The sequence below is a fragment of the Sprattus sprattus genome (genome assembly GCF_963457725.1).
Source record: "Sprattus sprattus genome assembly, chromosome: 3".
Lineage (NCBI taxonomy): Eukaryota > Metazoa > Chordata > Actinopteri > Clupeiformes > Clupeidae > Sprattus > Sprattus sprattus.
In genome coordinates this window covers 3,116,687-3,138,728 of record NC_137922.1, presented here as the reverse complement: position 1 = coordinate 3,138,728, position 22,042 = coordinate 3,116,687, and the positions used below count along the sequence as shown (strand labels likewise).

General features: G+C 46.0%; 1 protein-coding gene across 1 annotated transcript in view; it reads right to left on the bottom strand.

The window, feature by feature from the left end:
* Positions 1-18,732, bottom strand: part of LOC308362375 (transmembrane and coiled-coil domain-containing protein 3-like) — a gene marked incomplete at both ends in the record, with an annotated part of 103,384 nt that extends 84,652 nt beyond the window's left edge. Inside the window, 3 exons of the mRNA XM_080834991.1 lie at positions 15,481-15,573; positions 15,739-15,867; positions 18,535-18,732. Coding sequence (XP_080691117.1) covers positions 15,481-15,573; positions 15,739-15,867; positions 18,535-18,732 — 420 coding nt within the window. The remainder of the gene's footprint in view (positions 1-15,480; positions 15,574-15,738; positions 15,868-18,534) is intronic.
* Positions 18,733-22,042: the final 3,310 nt, after the last annotated feature.

Here is a 22,042-nt window from a genome sequence, read left to right as displayed (position 1 = left end):
GATGAGAAGTAAGGCAGGAGGTTTACAGTGGGCAACACGTAGCCAATTTCGTACCAAACCACGCACGCCATTTAACTTGTCGCAATCTTCTCAGCCTTTTTTCGGGGTCAAATCTAGCTTGCAATTAAATAGACACCAAACAGCAGAAAATCTGGCTCTCATATATTTCAAGGATATATTTCTGCAATGAGAGCCCTGGAGCCAACAGTAAGACTGCAGGCAGGAAGAGCAGAGTGGCGCAGCGGAAGCGTGCTAGGCCCATAACCCAGAGGTCGATGGATCGAAACCATCCTCTGCTAGGCAAGCCCCGACAGCTGAAAATTCGATGAAGCCAGGAATTGTGGGTTCGAGTCCCATCTGTGGTGAGATAAAGTAGAGTGGCGCAGCTGAAACGTGCTGGGCCCATAACTCAGAAGTCGATGGATCGAAATCCCCGATAGCTGAAAATCCAATGAACTTCTTTTGTCAACATTGAAAGTATTTCCCTAGTTCACTATAGTAACGAGGCTGAGGCTGAGGCTGAGGCTGAGTCAGCAGACTAGCCCCAGTGGCCTAATGGATAAGGCACTGGCCTCCTAAGCCAGGGATTGTGGGTTCGAGTCCCATCTGGGGTGAGATAAAGCAGAGTGGCGCAGCGGAAGCGTGCTGGGCCCATAACCCAGAGGTCGATGGATCGAAACCATCCTCTGCTAGTCCCTCTTTAAGTGCCACTCCAGTATAGTTGCCTTTCACAAAACGCAGTCGGAAACCAGGATGAGAAGTAAGGCAGGAGGTTTACAGTGGGCAACACGTAGCCAATTTCGTACCAAACCACGCACGCCCTTTAACTTGTCGCGATCTTCTCAGCCTTTTTTCGGGGTCAAATCTAGCTTGCAATTAAATAGACACCAAACAGCAGAAAATCTGGCTCTCATATTTTTCAAGGACATATTTCTGCAATGAGAGCCCTGGAGCCAACAGCAAGACTGCAGGCAGGAAGAGCAGAGTGGCGCAGCGGAAGCGTGCTGGGCCCATAACCCAGAGGTCGATGGATCGAAACCATCCTCTGCTAGTCCCTCTTTAAGTGCCACTCCAGTATAGTTGCCTTTCACAAAACGCAGTCGGAAACCAGGATGAGAAGTAAGGCAGGAGGTTTACAGTGGGCAACTTGAGCCAATTTCGTACCAAACCACGCACGCCATTTAACTTGTCGCAATCTTCTCAGCCTTTTTTCGGGGTCAAATCTAGCTTGCAATTAAATAGACACCAAACAGCAGAAAATCTGGCTCTCATATATTTCAAGGATATATTTCTGCAATGAGAGCCCTGGAGCCAACAGCAAGACTGCAGGCAGGAAGAGCAGAGTGGCGCAGCGGAAGCGTGCTGGGCCCATAACCCAGAGGTCGATGGATCGAAACCATCCTCTGCTAGTCCCTCTTTAAGTGCCACTCCAGTATAGTTGCCTTTCACAAAACGCAGTCGGAAACCAGGATGAGAAGTAAGGCAGGAGGTTTACAGTGGGCAACACGTAGCCAATTTCGTACCAAACCACGCACGCCATTTAACTTGTCGCAATCTTCTCAGCCTTTTTTCGGGGTCAAATCTAGCTTGCAATTAAATAGACACCAAACAGCAGAAAATCTGGCTCTCATATATTTCAAGGATATATTTCTGCAATGAGAGCCCTGGAGCCAACAGCAAGACTTCAGGCAGGAAGAGCAGAGTGGCGCAGCGGAAGCGTGCTGGGCCCATAACCCAGAGGTCGATGGATCGAAACCATCCTCTGCTAGGCAAGCCCCGACAGCTGAAAATTCGATGAAGCCAGGAATTGTGGGTTCGAGTCCCATCTGTGGTGAGATAAAGTAGAGTGGCGCAGCCGAAACGTGCTGGGCCCATAACTCAGAAGTCGATGGATCGAAATCCCCGATAGCTGAAAATCCAATGAACTTCTTTTGTCAACATTGAAAGTATTTCCCTAGTTCACTATAGTAACGAGGCTGAGGCTGAGGCTGAGGCTGAGGCTGATGCAGCAGACTAGCCCCAGTGGCCTAATGGATAAGGCACTGGCCTCCTAAGCCAGGGATTGTGGGTTCGAGTCCCATCTGGGGTGAGATAAAGCAGAGTGGCGCAGCGGAAGCGTGCTGGGCCCATAACCCAGAGGTCGATGGATCGAAACCATCCTCTGCTAGTCCCTCTTTAAGTGCCACTCCAGTATAGTTGCCTTTCACAAAACGCAGTCGGAAACCAGGATGAGAAGTAAGGCAGGAGGTTTACAGTGGGCAACACGTAGCCAATTTCGTACCAAACCACGCACGCCCTTTAACTTGTCGCGATCTTCTCAGCCTTTTTTCGGGGTCAAATCTAGCTTGCAATTAAATAGACACCAAACAGCAGGAAATCTGGCTCTCATATATTTCAAGGATATATTTCTGCAATGAGAGCCCTGGAGCCAACAGCAAGACTGCAGGCAGGAAGAGCAGAGTGGCGCAGCGGAAGCGTGCTGGGCCCATAACCCAGAGGTCGATGGATAGAAACCATCCTCTGCTAGTCCCTCTTTAAGTGCCACTCCAGTATAGTTGCCTTTCACAAAACGCAGTCGGAAACCAGGATGAGAAGTAAGGCAGGAGGTTTACAGTGGGCAACACGTAGCCAATTTCGTACCAAACCATGCACACCCTTTAACTTGTCGCGATCTTCTCAGCCTTTTTTCGGGGTCAAATCTAGCTTGCAATTAAATAGACACCAAACAGCAGAAAATCTGGCTCTCATATTTTTCAAGGACATATTTCTGCAATGAAAGCCCTGGAGCCAACAGCAATACTGCAGGCAGGAAGAGCAGAGTGGCGCAGCGGAAGCGTGCTGGGCCCATAACCCAGAGGTCGATGGATCGAAACCATCCTCTGCTAGTCCCTCTTTAAGTGCCACTCCAGTATAGTTGCCTTTCACAAAACACAGTCGGAAACCAGGATGAGAAGTAAGGCAGGAGGTTTACAGTGGGCAACACGTAGCCAATTTCGTACCAAACCATGCACGCCCTTTAACTTGTCGCGATCTTCTCAGCCTTTTTTCGGGGTCAAATCTAGCTTGCAATTAAATAGACACCAAACAGCAGAAAATCTGGCTCTCATATTTTTCAAGGACATATTTCTGCAATGAGAGCCCTGGAGCCAACAGCAAGACTGCAGGCAGGAAGAGCAGAGTGGCGCAGCGGAAGCGTGCTGGGCCCATAACCCAGAGGTCGATGGATAGAAACCATCCTCTGCTAGTCCCTCTTTAAGTGCCACTCCAGTATAGTTGCCTTTCACAAAACGCAGTCGGAAACCAGGATGAGAAGTAAGGCAGGAGGTTTACAGTGGGCAACACGTAGCCAATTTCGTACCAAACCATGCACACCCTTTAACTTGTCGCGATCTTCTCAGCCTTTTTTCGGGGTCAAATCTAGCTTGCAATTAAATAGACACCAAACAGCAGAAAATCTGGCTCTCATATTTTTCAAGGACATATTTCTGCAATGAAAGCCCTGGAGCCAACAGCAATACTGCAGGCAGGAAGAGCAGAGTGGCGCAGCGGAAGCGTGCTGGGCCCATAACCCAGAGGTCGATGGATCGAAACCATCCTCTGCTAGTCCCTCTTTAAGTGCCACTCCAGTATAGTTGCCTTTCACAAAACACAGTCGGAAACCAGGATGAGAAGTAAGGCAGGAGGTTTACAGTGGGCAACACGTAGCCAATTTCGTACCAAACCACGCACGCCCTTTAACTTGTCGCGATCTTCTCAGCCTTTTTTCGGGGTCAAATCTAGCTTGCAATTAAATAGACACCAAACAGCAGAAAATCTGGCTCTCATATTTTTCAAGGACATATTTCTGCAATGAGAGCCCTGGAGCCAACAGCAAGACTGCAGGCAGGAAGAGCAGAGTGGCGCAGCGGAAGCGTGCTGGGCCCATAACCCAGAGGTCGATGGATCGAAACCATCCTCTGCTAGTCCCTCTTTAAGTGCCACTCCAGTATAGTTGCCTTTCACAAAACGCAGTCGGAAACCAGGATGAGAAGTAAGGCAGGAGGTTTACAGTGGGCAACTTGAGCCAATTTCGTACCAAACCACGCACGCCATTTAACTTGTCGCAATCTTCTCAGCCTTTTTTCGGGGTCAAATCTAGCTTGCAATTAAATAGACACCAAACAGCAGAAAATCTGGCTCTCATATATTTCAAGGATATATTTCTGCAATGAGAGCCCTGGAGCCAACAGCAAGACTGCAGGCAGGAAGAGCAGAGTGGCGCAGCGGAAGCGTGCTGGGCCCATAACCCAGAGGTCGATGGATCGAAACCATCCTCTGCTAGTCCCTCTTTAAGTGCCACTCCAGTATAGTTGCCTTTCACAAAACGCAGTCGGAAACCAGGATGAGAAGTAAGGCAGGAGGTTTACAGTGGGCAACACGTAGCCAATTTCGTACCAAACCACGCACGCCCTTTAACTTGTCGCGATCTTCTCAGCCTTTTTTCGTTGTCAAATCTAGCTTGCAATTAAATAGACACCAAACAGCAGAAAATCTGGCTCTCATATTTTTCAAGGACATATTTCTGCAATGAGAGCCCTGGAGCCAACAGCAAGACTGCAGGCAGGAAGAGCAGAGTGGCGCAGCGGAAGCGTGCTGGGCCCATAACCCAGAGGTCGATGGATCGAAACCATCCTCTGCTAGTCCCTCTTTAAGTGCCACTCCAGTATAGTTGCCTTTCACAAAACGCAGTCGGAAACCAGGATGAGAAGTAAGGCAGGAGGTTTACAGTGGGCAACACGTAGCCAATTTCGTACCAAACCACGCACGCCATTTAACTTGTCGCGATCTTCTCAGCCTTTTTTCGGGGTCAAATCTAGCTTGCAATTAAATAGACACCAAACAGCAGAAAATCTGGCTCTCATATATTTCAAGGATATATTTCTGCAATGAGAGCCCTGGAGCCAACAGCAAGACTGCAGGCAGGAAGAGCAGAGTGGCGCAGCGGAAGCGTGCTGGGCCCATAACCCAGAGGTCGATGGATCGAAACCATCCTCTGCTAGTCCCTCTTTAAGTGCCACTCCAGTATAGTTGCCTTTCACAAAACGCAGTCGGAAACCAGGATGAGAAGTAAGGCAGGAGGTTTACAGTGGGCAACACGTAGCCAATTTCGTACCAAACCACGCACGCCATTTAACTTGTCGCAATCTTCTCAGCCTTTTTTCGGGGTCAAATCTAGCTTGCAATTAAATAGACACCAAACAGCAGAAAATCTGGCTCTCATATATTTCAAGGATATATTTCTGCAATGAGAGCCCTGGAGCCAACAGTAAGACTGCAGGCAAGAAGAGCAGAGTGGCGCAGCGGAAGCGTGCTAGGCCCATAACCCAGAGGTCGATGGATCGAAACCATCCTCTGCTAGGCAAGCCCCGACAGCTGAAAATTCGATGAAGCCAGGAATTGTGGGTTCGAGTCCCATCTGTGGTGAGATAAAGTAGAGTGGCGCAGCTGAAACGTGCTGGGCCCATAACTCAGAAGTCGATGGATCGAAATCCCCGATAGCTGAAAATCCAATGAACTTCTTTTGTCAACATTGAAAGTATTTCCCTAGTTCACTATAGTAACGAGGCTGAGGCTGAGGCTGAGGCTGAGTCAGCAGACTAGCCCCAGTGGCCTAATGGATAAGGCACTGGCCTCCTAAGCCAGGGATTGTGGGTTCGAGTCCCATCTGGGGTGAGATAAAGCAGAGTGGCGCAGCGGAAGCGTGCTGGGCCCATAACCCAGAGGTCGATGGATCGAAACCATCCTCTGCTAGTCCCTCTTTAAGTGCCACTCCAGTATAGTTGCCTTTCACAAAACGCAGTCGGAAACCAGGATGAGAAGTAAGGCAGGAGGTTTACAGTGGGCAACACGTAGCCAATTTCGTACCAAACCACGCACGCCCTTTAACTTGTCGCGATCTTCTCAGCCTTTTTTCGGGGTCAAATCTAGCTTGCAATTAAATAGACACCAAACAGCAGAAAATCTGGCTCTCATATTTTTCAAGGACATATTTCTGCAATGAGAGCCCTGCAGCCAACAGCAAGACTGCAGGCAGGAAGAGCAGAGTGGCGCAGCGGAAGCGTGCTGGGCCCATAACCCAGAGGTCGATGGATCGAAACCATCCTCTGCTAGTCCCTCTTTAAGTGCCACTCCAGTATAGTTGCCTTTCACAAAACGCAGTCGGAAACCAGGATGAGAAGTAAGGCAGGAGGTTTACAGTGGGCAACACGTAGCCAATTTCGTACCAAACCACGCACGCCATTTAACTTGTCGCAATCTTCTCAGCCTTTTTTCTGGGTCAAATCTAGCTTGCAATTAAATAGACACCAAACAGCAGAAAATCTGGCTCTCATATATTTCAAGGATATATTTCTGCAATGAGAGCCCTGGAGCCAACAGTAAGACTGCAGGCAGGAAGAGCAGAGTGGCGCAGCGGAAGCGTGCTGGGCCCATAACCCAGAGGTCGATGGATCGAAACCATCCTCTGCTAGGCAAGCCCCGACAGCTGAAAATTCGATGAAGCCAGGAATTGTGGGTTCGAGTCCCATCTGTGGTGAGATAAAGTAGAGTGGCGCAGCTGAAACGTGCTGGGCCCATAACTCAGAAGTCGATGGATCGAAATCCCCGATAGCTGAAAATCCAATGAACTTCTTTTGTCAACATTGAAAGTATTTCCCTAGTTCACTATAGTAACGAGGCTGAGGCTGAGGCTGAGGCTGAGTCAGCAGACTAGCCCCAGTGGCCTAATGGATAAGGCACTGGCCTCCTAAGCCAGGGATTGTGGGTTCGAGTCCCATCTGGGGTGAGATAAAGCAGAGTGGCGCAGCGACGCGTGCTGGGCCCATAACCCAGAGGTCGATGGATCGAAACCATCCTCTGCTAGTCCCTCTTTAAGTGCCACTCCAGTATAGTTGCCTTTCACAAAACGCAGTCGGAAACCAGGATGAGAAGTAAGGCAGGAGGTTTACAGTGGGCAACACGTAGCCAATTTCCTACCAAACCACGCACGCCCTTTAACTTGTCGCGATCTTCTCAGCCTTTTTTCGGGGTCAAATCTAGCTTGCAATTAAATAGACACCAAACAGCAGGAAATCTGGCTCTCATATATTTCAAGGATATATTTCTGCAATGAGAGCCCTGGAGCCAACAGCAAGACTGCAGGCAGGAAGAGCAGAGTGGCGCAGCGGAAGCGTGCTGGGCCCATATCCCAGAGGTCGATGGATCGAAACCATCCTCTGCTAGTCCCTCTTTAAGTGCCACTCCAGTATAGTTGCCTTTCACAAAACGCAGTCGGAAACCAGGATGAGAAGTAAGGCAGGAGGTTTACAGTGGGCAACACGTAGCCAATTTCGTACCAAACCACGCACGCCATTTAATTTGTCGCAATCTTCTCAGCCTTTTTTCGGGGTCAAATCTAGCTTGCAATTAAATAGACACCAAACAGCAGAAAATCTGGCTCTCATATATTTCAAGGATATATTTCTGCAATGAGAGCCCTGTAGCCAACAGCAAGACTGCAGGCAGGAAGAGCAGAGTGGCGCAGCGGAAGCGTGCTGGGCCCATAACCCAGAGGTCGATGGATCGAAACCATCCTCTGCTAGGCAAGCCCCGACAGCTGAAAATTCGATGAAGCCAGGAATTGTGGGTTCGAGTCCCATCTGTGGTGAGATAAAGTAGAGTGGCGCAGCCGAAACGTGCTGGGCCCATAACTCAGAAGTCGATGGATCGAAATCCCCGATAGCTGAAAATCCAATGAACTTCTTTTGTCAACATTGAAAGTATTTCCCTAGTTCACTATAGTAACGAGGCTGAGGCTGAGGCTGAGGCTGAGTCAGCAGACTAGCCCCAGTGGCCTAATGGATAAGGCACTGGCCTCCTAAGCCAGGGATTGTGGGTTCGAGTCCCATCTGGGGTGAGATAAAGCAGAGTGGCGCAGCGGAAACGTGCTGGGCCCATAACCCAGAGGTCGATGGATCGAAACCTTCCTCTGCTAGTCCCTCTTTAAGTGCCACTCCAGTATAATTGCCTTTCACAAAACGCAGTCGGAAACCAGGATGAGAAGTAAGGCAGGAGGTTTAAAGTGGGCAACACGTAGCCAATTTCGTACCAAACCATGCACGCCCTTTAACTTGTCGCGATCTTCTCAGCCTTTTTTCGGGGTCAAATCTAGCTTGCAATTAAATAGACACCACACAGCAGAAAATCTGGCTCTCATATTTTTCAAGGACATATTTTTGCAATGAGAGCCCTGGAGCCAACAGCAATACTGCAGGCAGGAAGAGCAGAGTGGCGCAGCGGAAGCGTGCTGGGCCCATAACCCAGAGGTCGATGGATCGAAACCATCCTCTGCTAGTCCCTCTTTAAGTGCCACTCCAGTATAGTTGCCTTTCACAAAACGCAGTCGGAAACCAGGATGAGAAGTAAGGCAGGAGGTTTACAGTGGGCAACACGTAGCCAATTTCGTACCAAACCATGCACGCCCTTTAACTTGTCGCGATCTTCTCAGCCTTTTTTCGGGGTCAAATCTAGCTTGCAATTAAATAGACACCAAACAGCAGAAAATCTGGCTCTCATATTTTTCAAGGACATATTTTTGCAATGAGAGCCCTGGAGCCAACAGCAATACTGCAGGCAGGAGGAGCAGAGTGGCGCAGCGGAAGCGTGCTGGGCCCATAACCCAGAGGTCGATGGATCGAAACCATCCTCTGCTAGTCCCTCTTTAAGTGCCACTCCAGTATAGTTGCCTTTCACAAAACGCAGTCGGAAACCAGGATGAGAAGTAAGGCAGGAGGTTTACAGTGGGCAACACGTAGCCAATTTCGTACCAAACCACGCACGCCCTTTAACTTGTCGCGATCTTCTCAGCCTTTTTTCGGGGTCAAATCTAGCTTGCAATTAAATAGACACCAAACAGCAGAAAATCTGGCTCTCATATTTTTCAAGGACATATTTCTGCAATGAGAGCCCTGGAGCCAACAGCAAGACTGCAGGCAGGAAGAGCAGAGTGGCGCAGCGGAAGCGTGCTGGGCCCATAACCCAGAGGTCGATGGATCGAAACCATCCTCTGCTAGTCCCTCTTTAAGTGCCACTCCAGTATAGTTGCCTTTCACAAAACGCAGTCGGAAACCAGGATGAGAAGTAAGGCAGGAGGTTTGCAGTGGGCAACACGTAGCCAATTTCGTACCAAACCACGCACGCCCTTTAACTTGTCGCGATCTTCTCAGCCTTTTTTCGGGGTCAAATCTAGCTTGCAATTAAATAGACACCAAACAGCAGAAAATCTGGCTCTCATATATTTCAAGGATATATTTCTGCAATGAGAGCCCTGGAGCCAACAGCAAGACTGCAGGCAGGAAGAGCAGAGTGGCGCAGCGGAAGCGTGCTGGGCCCATAACCCAGAGGACGATGGATCGAAACCATCCTCTGCTAGGCAAGCCCCGACAGCTGAAAATTCGATGAAGCCAGCAATTGTGGGTTCGAGTCCCATCTGTGGTGAGATAAAGTAGAGTGGCGCAGCCGAAACGTGCTGGGCCCATAACTCAGAAGTCGATCGATCGAAATCCCCGATAGCTGAAAATCCAATGAAGTTCTTTTGTCAACATTGACAGTATTTCCCTAGTTCACTATAGTAACGAGGCTGAGGCTGAGGCTGAGGCTGAGGCAGCAGACTAGCCCCAGTGGCCTAATGGATAAGGCACTGGCCTCCTAAGCCAGGGATTGTGGGTTCGAGTCCCATCTGGGGTGAGATAAAGCAGAGTGGCGCAGCGGAAGCGTGCTGGGCCCATAACCCAGAGGTCGATGGATCGAAACCATCCTCTGCTAGTCCCTCTTTAAGTGCCACTCCAGTATAGTTGCCTTTCACAAAACGCAGTCGGAAACCAGGATGAGAAGTAAGGCAGGAGGTTTACAGTGGGCAACACGTAGCCAATTTCGTACCAAACCACGCACGCCCTTTAACTTGTCGCGATCTTCTCAGCCTTTTTTCGGGGTCAAATCTAGCTTGCAATTAAATAGACACCAAACAGCAGAAAATCTGGCTCTCATATATTTCAAGGATATATTTCTGCAATGAGAGCCCTGGAGCCAACAGCAAGACTGCAGGCAGGAAGAGCAGAGTGGCGCAGCGGAAGCGTGCTGGGCCCATAACCCAGAGGACGATGGATCGAAACCATCCTCTGCTAGGCAAGCCCCGACAGCTGAAAATTCGATGAAGCCAGCAATTGTGGGTTCGAGTCCCATCTGTGGTGAGATAAAGTAGAGTGGCGCAGCCGAAACGTGCTGGGCCCATAACTCAGAAGTCGATCGATCGAAATCCCCGATAGCTGAAAATCCAATGAAGTTCTTTTGTCAACATTGACAGTATTTCCCTAGTTCACTATAGTAACGAGGCTGAGGCTGAGGCTGAGGCAGCAGACTAGCCCCAGTGGCCTAATGGATAAGGCACTGGCCTCCTAAGCCAGGGATTGTGGGTTCGAGTCCCATCTGGGGTGAGATAAAGCAGAGTGGCGCAGCGGAAGCGTGCTGGGCCCATAACCCAGAGGTCGATGGATCGAAACCATCCTCTGCTAGTCCCTCTTTAAGTGCCACTCCAGTATAGTTGCCTTTCACAAAACGCAGTCGGAAACCAGGATGAGAAGTAAGGCAGGAGGTTTACAGTGGGCAACACGTAGCCAATTTCGTACCAAACCACGCACGCCCTTTAACTTGTCGCGATCTTCTCAGCCTTTTTTCGGGGTCAAATCTAGCTTGCAATTAAATAGACACCAAACAGCAGAAAATCTGGCTCTCATATATTTCAAGGATATATTTCTGCAATGAGAGCCCTGGAGCCAACAGCAAGACTGCAGGCAGGAAGAGCAGAGTGGCGCAGCGGAAGCGTGCTGGGCCCATAACCCAGAGGTCGATGGATCGAAACCATCCTCTGCTAGTCCCTCTTTAAGTGCCACTCCAGTATAGTTGCCTTTCACAAAACGCAGTCGGAAACCAGGATGAGAAGTAAGGCAGGAGGTTTACAGTGGGCAACACGTAGCCAATTTCGTACCAAACCACGCACGCCCTTTAACTTGTCGCGATCTTCTCAGCCTTTTTTCGGGGTCAAATCTAGCTTGCAATTAAATAGACACCAAACAGCAGAAAATCTGGCTCTCATATTTTTCAAGGATATATTTCTGCAATGAGAGCCCTGGAGTCAACAGCAAGACTGCAGGCAGGAAGAGCAGAGTGGCGCAGCGGAAGCGTGCTGGGCCCATAACCCAGAGGTCGATGGATCGAAACCATCCTCTGCTAGGCAAGCCCCGACAGCTGAAAATTCGATTAAGCCAGCAATTGTGGGTTCGAGTCCCATCTGTGGTGAGATAAAGTAGAGTGGCGCAGCCGAAACGTGCTGGGCCTAGGGATGAGAACCTTTACGATTTTAACGATTCCGGTTCCTTATCGATTCCTGCTTATCGATTCGATTCCTTATCGATTCTCTTATCGATTCTTATTGGGTAAGGGGTGAAAAAAGAGCACAAACGTTTTTTTTTTACATTAATGTTCTTTTATATAAATTTCTAGAATGCTGCACACACCATAAACAGAATGGTTACATAAATAACCAAAAACTTTTATTAAAAAACAGACATTCTTGCCACTGAATATAAAACAACAATATTTAAATGCATATGTGGTGAGAGTGTCAACTCTAAAGCTATACATTGACATTGCAGAGCACTGTTGATTGCTATTTCACTCATTCACTCATACACTCATCTATACGGTATCTGAGTGTATGAGTGAATGAGTGAAATAGCAAACAACCCCTATACAACCCTTCCTCTGCTACCTACTGATCTTTCTTTTCCAGAGCAGATATACCTCAGGAAATGTCTCATAATTGTTGGAACCTTACAATGCATCCAGGTTTAGTTTAAGTTAGTCCAATCTAAACCCCTCCCTCATTGCACTCTTGAGATAAACTAAATCTGGCAATAAAATGGCATGAATAAAATCGTTGAATTTTCTGATCTGACATGAAGCCCTTGTTATTGAGTAAAGGACTGTATATTTTCTTGTAGGTTGCTTGGTTGTATGGCTAATCGCGAACTATTATGCTTAACGCTTCTAATAGCAATGTAGAACCCACTACAAACACAATAACGTACTGAAACATACTTACTTGTATGATGCACACAATGCCTCACATACGTATTTGAACAAAGATGAATCGCAAACTAGGCACTCAGTATATTTAAAACTTAACTATTGCTGCCACTGAATTGGCTACGAGAAACTTATCCATATCTAGGGAGCTGCACGCGTTGCTAGGCAACGCCATTATTAACGGAGTCTTTTGCGCTTCATCCCTGACTTACCAAGGTAAACTCCTCAAAATGTTTTTATCATAACGGTGTTACTCGTGTGTTATCAGCAAACCTTCTAGAACCAACAGAGTGGAGGCAAGCACTGCCTCTGCTTCAAGCCAAAGGCTGAAAATAGAAGATTCTACAGCTAAGCTAGCCTAAGTTATATGACAATGTCCAACATCGCCCATTCTGTTAAGCAATTAAATGCTAAGTTTAGTTATGGTTAACACGACAACGCAAACGTTTGCTGATAACACACGAGTAACACCTGTTATGATAAAGCATTTTGAGGAGTTTACCTCGGTAAGTTAGGGATGAAGCGCCGTCGTTAGTTGAGCTGCTGCAGGCATCAAAAACATGACAATCTTGTAATTAAATACCATGTTGTGTGCTGAAGTGCTTATTCATAGTAGATGTACCTCCTCCCTTTGACGAAATACATGTTTTACAGATGTTACAAGTGACCATGTTTGCATTTGTTCGAGTGAATAAGCCACACTTTAGATCTCTTCTGTCTAGTTGCCATTTCTGCTGCGGTCTGATTTTTTAAAGGAAGAGTTCGCTCATGCGCAAACGGCAGAGAGGTCCGTTTACAGACCCGGTTATGAATTTGGCTAACGATTCCAAAGATTCGGCTCATTAGGAACCGGTTCTAAACAAGAACCGGGTTTCGGTTTCCATCCCTAGCTGGGCCCATAACTCAGAAGTCGATGGATCGAAATCCCCGATAGCTGAAAATCCAATGAACTTCTTTTGTCAACATTGAAAGTATTTCCCTAGTTCACTATAGTAACGAGGCTGAGGCTGAGGCTGAGGCAGCAGACTAGCCCCAGTGGCCTAATGGATAAGGCACTGGCCGCTTAAGCCAGGGATTGTGGGTTCGAGTCCTATCTGCGGTGAGGTAAAGCAGAGTGGCGCAGTGGAAGCGTGCTGGGCCCATAACCCAGAGGTCGATGGATCGAAACCATCCTCTGCTAGTCCCTCTTTAAGTGCCACTCCAGTTTAGTTGCCTTTCACAAAACGCAGTCGGAAACCAGGATGAGAAGTAAGGCAGGAGGTTTACAGTGGGCAACACATAGCCAATTTCGTACCAAACCACGCACGCCCTTTAACTTGTCGCGATCTTCTCAGCCTTTTTTCGGGGTCAAATCTAGCTTGCAATTAAATAGACACCAAACAGCAGAAAATCTGGCTCTCATATTTTTCAAGGATATATTTCTGCAATGAGAGCCCTGGAGCCAACAGCAAGACTGCAGGCAGGAAGAGCAGAGTGGCGCAGCGGAAGCGTGCTGGGCCCATAACCCAGAGGTCGATGGATCGAAACCATCCTCTGCTAGGCAAGCCCCGACAGCTGAAAATTCGATGAAGCCAGGATTTGTGGGTTCGAGTCCCATCTGTGGTGAGATAAAGTAGAGTGGCGCTTCCGAAACGTGCTGGGCCCAGAAGTCGATGGATCGAAATCCCCGATAGCTGAAAATCCAATGAACTTCTTTTGTCAACATTGAAAGTATTTCCCTAGTTCACTATAGTAACGAGGCTGAGGCTGAGGCTGAGGCTGAGGCAGCAGACTAGCCCCAGTGGCCTAATGCAGTGGTCCCCAACCACCGGGCCGCGGCCCGGTACCGGTCCGTGAGGCACTTGTTACCGGGCCGCACAGAAAGAATAAATAATTTATATCAATTCGCTGTATTAATTATTAGCGTCTGAAAGGTGTTTTATTTTGAAAAACGATCGGATTTTCCCGGACGTCACATTCGCCTGTGCCTTTTGTCACGTCAAGACGCTTCTCGTTCAAGTGATACGTCACTCACATAAGCCCACAAACTAGCGAAAATTAGTAAAAAAAAAAAAAAAACATCTTTGGACAGCTTCTTTGCAAAGGTGAAAAGGCCAACTAAGGAGCCAGAAGAGGAGCCTACGACCTCAAAAAAAGAAAGCTTCTTTCAACAGACAATACCAGGAGTCATACTTAAAATACGGGTTTATCGCGACAGGTGATTCTCACGCACCAATTCCGCTCTGTTTAATATGTGGCGACAAGCTAGCACCAATGAAGCCTTTAAAACTGCTTCAGCACATGGAGACCAAGCAACTGATTCAGAGTTTTGGTGAGTTGTATTTTTCATGCACTTAACGTTTGTAATACAATGGTGTTGGCAGCAAATTAACTCCACCTAACGTTAATGTTAGCTTTTGTGTATGAGCAGACCGGGCTTCATTCTATCAAATTCGCGGTTGCTTCACGGGTGCAATTGAATGATTCACATCAATATGAATGGATGACGTGTAAAATGACACCTTGAAGCTGGTCCGTCAAAAGATTGGGGACCCCTGGCCTAATGGATAAGGCACTGGCCTCCTAAGCCAGGGATTGTGGGTTCGAGTCCCATCTGGGGTGAGATAAAGCAGAGTGGCGCAGCGGAAGCGTGCTGGGCCCATAACCCAGAGATCGATGGATCGAAACCATCCTCTGCTAGTCCCTCTTTAAGTGCCACTCCAGTATAGTTGCCTTTCACATAACGCAGTCGGAAACCAGGATGAGAAGTAAGGCAGGAGGTTTTCAGTGGGCAACAAATTGCCAATTTCGTACCAAACCACGCACGCCCTTTAACTTGAAAGTATTTCCCTAGTTCATTGGCTCTCAAACTGTGGTATGTGTACCACTGGTGGTACGCGGCTCCCTTTTGGTGGTACTCAGTCAGTTTTCCCATTTTTCATGACTAGGATATTAATCATTAAATATATATTAAAAAATCATTAAAACAACTAGATCCCTATCATTTAAGTTTGTTATTTATCTGAGCCATGCTTATTCTCCTGATCAGGCATTACAGTGAGGTAATAACCCTTAGTTCAACCCTTAGTGCAAAGGTCAATGATAGTAGCAATGGTGGTACTTTGAAAGCCAATTATTTTCTGAGGTGGTACTCACGGTGAAACGTTTGAGAACCACTGCACTAGAAGTCTCTGAGGCCAGGGAAACTAGAAGGGGTTACACTGAAATTCACTGGAACATTCCGTTCATCCTTATTCAAGCCATTAGCCTCAGACCCAGTTACTTGACAGAGGTGAGTGTTTGAATAGCCAGAATGTTCTTTGAAAAACTTCCAAGCATTACCTTGCGAAGCTGCTCTGGCGAGAACTCCAGGCCCACCACAAACAGGGTGAAGAGCACACCAAACTGCCCGAGAGTCTCCACCTGAACCATAGACTGAAACAGAAACACAATCATACACATTTAAAACAATGCATTATTGTAATTGTTATTATGATTGTTATGATTATTATCATTCTTATAAGATGCAAAATGTTTGTTTTTGTTGCCCATGTCCGGTAAGTATGTGTCATTTTTCATTCAGAGTTGTTTTGCAGTTACCTTGATAGCATTCATCCCAGATGGCCCGAGCAAAACCCCACAAATGATGTAGCCAAACATGGGTGGGAGGCCCATCTGAATGCACAGCCATCCACACGGTAAAGACAGCATCACTATTGATACGACATCCTAAGTCATAAACACAGGAAAGCACAACAAACCAAGTTAGTGACAACTGCTCGAGAGAAAAGGAGAGAAGAGGAATGGGAATATTATATATATATATATATATATATATATATATATATGTACGTATTTTACCCATATCTTATTTATGGCAATATGAGTACAATGATAATTTTTTTAACCAGGGGAATAACAATGGAACAAATTAACAAAACCAATTTAATTGGTATGCACACTTGTGCACCTTTCAGACACACTGTCTCCCAATTCTTAATGGTTTTGGTCCTCCTTGAATAATAAACCCAGAGGCTGACAAACAGTGCTAAAACAGTAAGTAATGACTAAGTAGTAACAGAACTTCAGCACCATAAACCATTTTACTGCTGAAGGAACGGAACCTTTTTAGATTAGCCAGTCCCACTACGATCTTGCAAGGGATTGCTGTGATTTTTGCAGCCAAAAATAGCTGAATTTGTGGCAGGAATTCACAAATGTATGATGATTTTGTGATTAAACATGTGATGATTTTGAGGTGTCTTTAACATTCGTAAATACAAAATCAACAGTGTGTATCAGTGACCCATGAAACGCATTAAAACAAATAATCCTCTGTACAGAAATGTTTCCAATTATTGGTATATTCTGAAGATTATAACACATGCTTTTCAAGCTTGGCCAGACTCACCTCCTCTTGATGTAGGTTGTATAAATTGTCTGACAAACAAAAATGAACGACACATAAATTAAATGAATAAAACACATAGTAGACTAGAGTAAAACATTGCTGTTACTTTTTAATAATACAAATGAGAGAAAGTAGAAAGAAAGGTACTCATCAAAGTATCACATAAAATGAGTACTCAAGTAGTGAGTAACTTCATATGATTGATAAGACTGTTTTTACACTTATAAGGCATATGTTTTATACATTTTTATATATATATCTACTGGATCCCCTGCAGTTTGCCTACAGAGCTAACAGGTCTGTAGACAATGCAGTAAATATGGCCCTTCACTCCATCCTCCAGCACCTGGACACCTCAGGAACATATGCCAGGATCCTGTTTGTGGACTTTAGCTCTGCCTTTAATACCATCATCCCGGCTCTGCTACAGGACAAGCTCCTCCGGCTGAGTGTGCCTGACTCCATCTGCAGGTGAATTACAGACTTCCTCTCTGACTGGAGGCAGCACGGGCGGCTGGGAAAACATGTCTCTGACCCCTGGACCATCAGCACCGGTTCCCCTCAAGGCTGCGTTCTTTCCCCTCTACTTTTCTCCCTGTACACCAACAGCGGCACCTCCAATCACCAGTCCGTCAAGCTCCTCAAACCCTCATTGGGCTCATCTCTGGTGGGGATGAGACTGCCTACAGGTGGGAAATTGACCATCTGGTGACCTGGCGTGGACAGAACAATCTAGAGCTCAATGCGCTGAAAACAGTGGAGATGATAGTAGATTTCAGGAAGAACCCAGCCTCATCCACCCCCATCACCCTGAGTGACGCCCCAGTTGACAGTGTTGAGTCCATCCGCTTCCTGGGCACCATCATCTCCCAGGACCTCAAGTGGGAGCTAAACATCATCTCCCTCACCAAAAAGGCACATCAGAGGATGTACTTCCTGCGGCAGCTGAAGAAATTCAACCCTGCCAAAGGCAATGATGTTGAACTTGTACACCTCCATTATTGAGTCCATCCTCACCTCCTCCATTACCATCTGGTACACTGCTGCCACTGCTAAGGACAAAGGCAGACTGCAGCGTGTCATTCATTCAGCGGAGAAGGTGATTGGCTGCAATTTGCCATCTCTCCAGGACCTGTATGGATCCAGGACCCTGAGGCGTGCAGGGAAGATTATGGCCGACCTCTCCCACCCTGGTCACAAACTCTTTGTGACCCTCCCCTCTGGCAGATGGCTGCGGTCCATCAGGACCAAAACCTCACGCCACCAGAGCAGCTTCTTCCCGTCGGCGGCTGGCCTCATTAACAAGGCCCTGGACCCCAGCTCCCCAACACGGACTAATCCTGAACTCTTAATTGCACACTAGTCCTGCATTTTCCATTTAATATATTCTGTAAATTTTTAAATATATTTTATATTTAGTTTTTCCTATGATTAATAAATAAATATGTGTATTGTTTATTGTGTATGTTTATTGTTTGCACCAACGTCCCACAAAAAAATCCTGGTAGGTGAAAACCTACTTGGCAGTAAAAACCTTTCTGATTCTGATTCTGATTCTGATTCTGATCAGGAATTAATGTAGGGTAGAACGTTGGGATGGCCCATTCAAATCAAAGATAATTTTTGGAACATTCTGAAGAGCCGTATACAAAACAACATTAACAACGTCACTACATTTTTAGTAATTTTAACTGTTTTAGGTGTATAGTATACCAAGTATACAATTTTTTACTTCACAACTCTGTTTTAGACATAAGTAAAACAACACACCTGTTAAAATACAATTTGTTCACAATTTGTGTTAATAAAGTGGCATTGTTTTCTATCAGTATTTATCAGCAAACATCAAATAAAATTTCTGAAGGCAGTTGTCAATCAGGTCACAACTATTACACAAAGCAGCTTCAAGATAAAGACATCAGTTATGACCAAAAAGCACAGCCTTGGAGGAAGAAGGAAGAAGAGCTGTGTTGACAGAATCTGACCTTGATGAAGTGGTGATCGGCACGGGACATGGTGGAGTCTCTGGGTCTGGTGAGGACATACTGGTTGTTCTGGGAGTCGATGAGCATGCTGAGGCCAAGGTTCTGCTCAGGTGGCTCTCTGTGGGATAGATTCCTGTTTTTCAGAGGCTCATCAGCGTCCTCCACCCTCAGCACTGCTTCAACATTCATCCCCTTCATTGGATGAGAAATGGGTCACAGAAGTCAGAGCAAAAGAGAGCAAATTAAGGCCCAATCTCAATACTTCCCCTTACCCCTTATCTTTCCCCTTACCCTTGAAGTTGCGCGTTCATGTGAGAGCTAGTGGTGTCTCAATACCCAATTTGATCAAGATTAAGGGGTAAGATTAAGTGGTGTATGGCCCTCGTTTTTAAGCTGATCGGAGAGCTACCTTGCTCCTCCAAGGGCTATCCCAGAGCACACAGCGAAACCAGCTCGGGAATTAAAAAAAAAAAATGGCTGCTTGAAGCGAGGAATATTTTACATGAATAAAGCTATCTACACAACTTTTTATATGTTTATAATGACTCGGTTTGATCTGAAATGTGCTACACGAAATGGTCACTGCTGATACATCTATAGGGATGCCAGTAGGTGGCTTCCCATCATTACAGTATATGAACTGTTAAAAAATAAAACGTGCCTATATATGGTTGACGCTGAATAAAGCTGAAACGCTGATGCAGGGTACTTACAAATACAGGCCATTTTATGGAGCATTTGCTTCTCTGGAATAACCCATGGCACACACCTAAAGCTTAAGGACAACTGTTCAAAAGAGACACTCTACTCAAGTATGCTCCTTATAAACTTGGTTTGCCATAGAGAACCCGATAAAGAAATTCTACCTCCTGAAGTTACATCCTGATTTTCTCCAGTAATACTGTAATCCATTTGCTTCAACCTCCCTCAACAGCAGGACAAGAGTTCAATGCAATACGTGGATAGCCTGCCTTTTACCCATCAATTCCATAAAAGGGTTTCAAGAAATTGAGATGCAAAATTAGAGAAAGTCTTTTATTGTTTTAACCACAATGTAAAGTGCATCCTCGATATCCATTTATGTTTGAGTTCAGGGCCTGAAAAGACAAGACAAAGTGAGAAATCCCTCCGATATGAAACAGAATTTGAGAACAGAAGTGGACAGATACCTACATGGCAAAGATCAACTGGGCAAATCTAGCCTTTCCTAAAGAGAAATAAATACATAAATTCACTAGTTTGGCCACTTGCAAAGAAATGTGTGATCTATAATTGTATGGTAGGTGTATATTAGCAGTGAGAAACAGAATATCAACCAAAAAGACTTTATTTGCATTTGATGCAAAAAAATAAGTATTTGAACCCCTGACAAAAATGACTTAGTACTTGGTGGAATACCGTAAATCCTCCAATCGTGGCCGGGGCTTGTATTTACTTAGGCTGCACAGCGCACCGGCCTTTATTTGGGGCAGGCTTGTATTAGGGGCAGGCCTTTATTTCTTACTTATCTTCTGTTATAGAAATGTATTATTTAAATAATGGGCATAATTGCAGTAGGCTAATATAATTCATTGCATATGCGTTCAACACTGCCTGCACATCGTGTAGCGCTTTATGTGCGGTGTCAACGTAAACATAAACATCGAAGTTAACGTCTCTACTGTCAGTCACGGAAGAAAAGATTTCCAAAGCCTTGATTTAAATCATTGAGACACTCTATTATGCTTACCACTGACTGAAAAGAGCTGGTTTGATATCCAGCCTAACTTTCTTTCTACATCCACCTGCTAGTCGTAGCCTATTGCATTCGTCTCGGGTCAATGTCAAATTTCTTTGCTGCTTTTTCTCCCGAATGTTCATCAGCAATCAGCATACACCATCTCTTTGAATTTAATATCAAAGTTACGTAAGTCTACTACTGCTTTATTATCCCTTCTGGAAAAAGTAACCTAGCCAACTAAAATGTTACAGCTATACGATACGTGGATATGTACATTTAGGCTAAACCATAACAAATTGCCAGACGCGCCTTCATGAACAAGATAGGCTACTTTATTTTACCCCCGGCTTGTATTCAGCCTTTATTTGTCCTTTATTTGTCCGGCCTTTATTTGTCCGTATGGACCACGACCCCGGCTACTATCTGGAGCCCGGCTTCTAATTGAATCCCGGCCTTTATTGGAGGATTTACGGCAACCCTTGTTGGCAAGCACAGACGTCAGACGTTTCTTGAAGCTGGTTACCAGGTTTACACACATCTCAGGAGGGATTTTGGTCCACTCCTCTTTGCAGATCCTCTCCAAATCTTTAAGGTTGCGTTTTCAATGGGAGGGAATGAGGGAATGAGGTTCAAGCCCAATATTCCACGTTACATGGCCCCATCCATAGTCCCCTTGATGCGGTGGAGTCGTCCTGTACCCTTGGCAGAGAAACAGCCCCAAAGCATAATGTTTCCACCTCCATGCTTGATGGTGGGTATGATATACTCTTGGGGTCATATTCAGCATTCCCCCCCTGTCAAACATGGCAAGTCGAGTTGATGCCAAAGAGCTTGATTTTGGTATCATCTGACCACATTCTGTCTTCCAATCCTCCTTAGAATCATTCAAGTGTGCAATGGCAAACTTCAGAAGGCCCTGTACATGTGCTTCCTTGAGCAGGGGGACCTTGCGAGTGCTGCAGTACTTCAAAAAATTACGGCGTGGTGTGTTGCCAATGGTTTTCTTGGTGACTGTGGTCCCAGCTGCCTTGAGATCATTCACAAGCTCCCCCTGTGTAGTTCTGGGGTTATTCTGCACCTTTCGAATGATCACTGATACCGCACGAAGGGATATCCTGCATGGAGCCCCAGACCTTGAGCGATTAACATTTGTTTGGTGTTGCTTCCATTTACGAATAATCGCACCAATAGTTGTCTGTAGCCCATTCCAGCCTAGTGCAGGTCAACAATCTTATCTCTGACGTCCTTGGACAACTATTTTGTCTTGCCCATGGTGGTGAGGTTGAAGGTGTGAAGTATGATTCTTTGGACAGGTTTCTTTTATAAACGTCACCAGTTGAGATCATGGTGTACCTTGTTAGACCTAATGAGGACTAATATGTGTGCTTCTTGGGCACATAACTGGTCATTGTGAGCCAGAATTCTTGCTGTTTGCTTGGGGGTTCAAATACTTATTTTTTGCATCAACTGCAAATAAAGTCATAAATGTTATAAAATGCAGTTTTCTGATTTTTTTTTTTTATGTTTCTCACTGTTAAAATACACCTACCAATACAATTCTAGATCACACATTTCTTTGCAAGTGGCCAAACTTGCAAAGAAATGGGGTTCAAATATTTATTTTCCCCACTGTATGTACAGATGAAGCGTCTGCATTATGATGTCATGACCAGGTGCAATGTCACAGTTCCAAGCATGCTGATGTCACTGTAGCTAGGCAACTTAGAATCTCAACATTCTAAAACACTTCAGGCAACCATAAAGACATGCTGGATGCAAACTAATGGT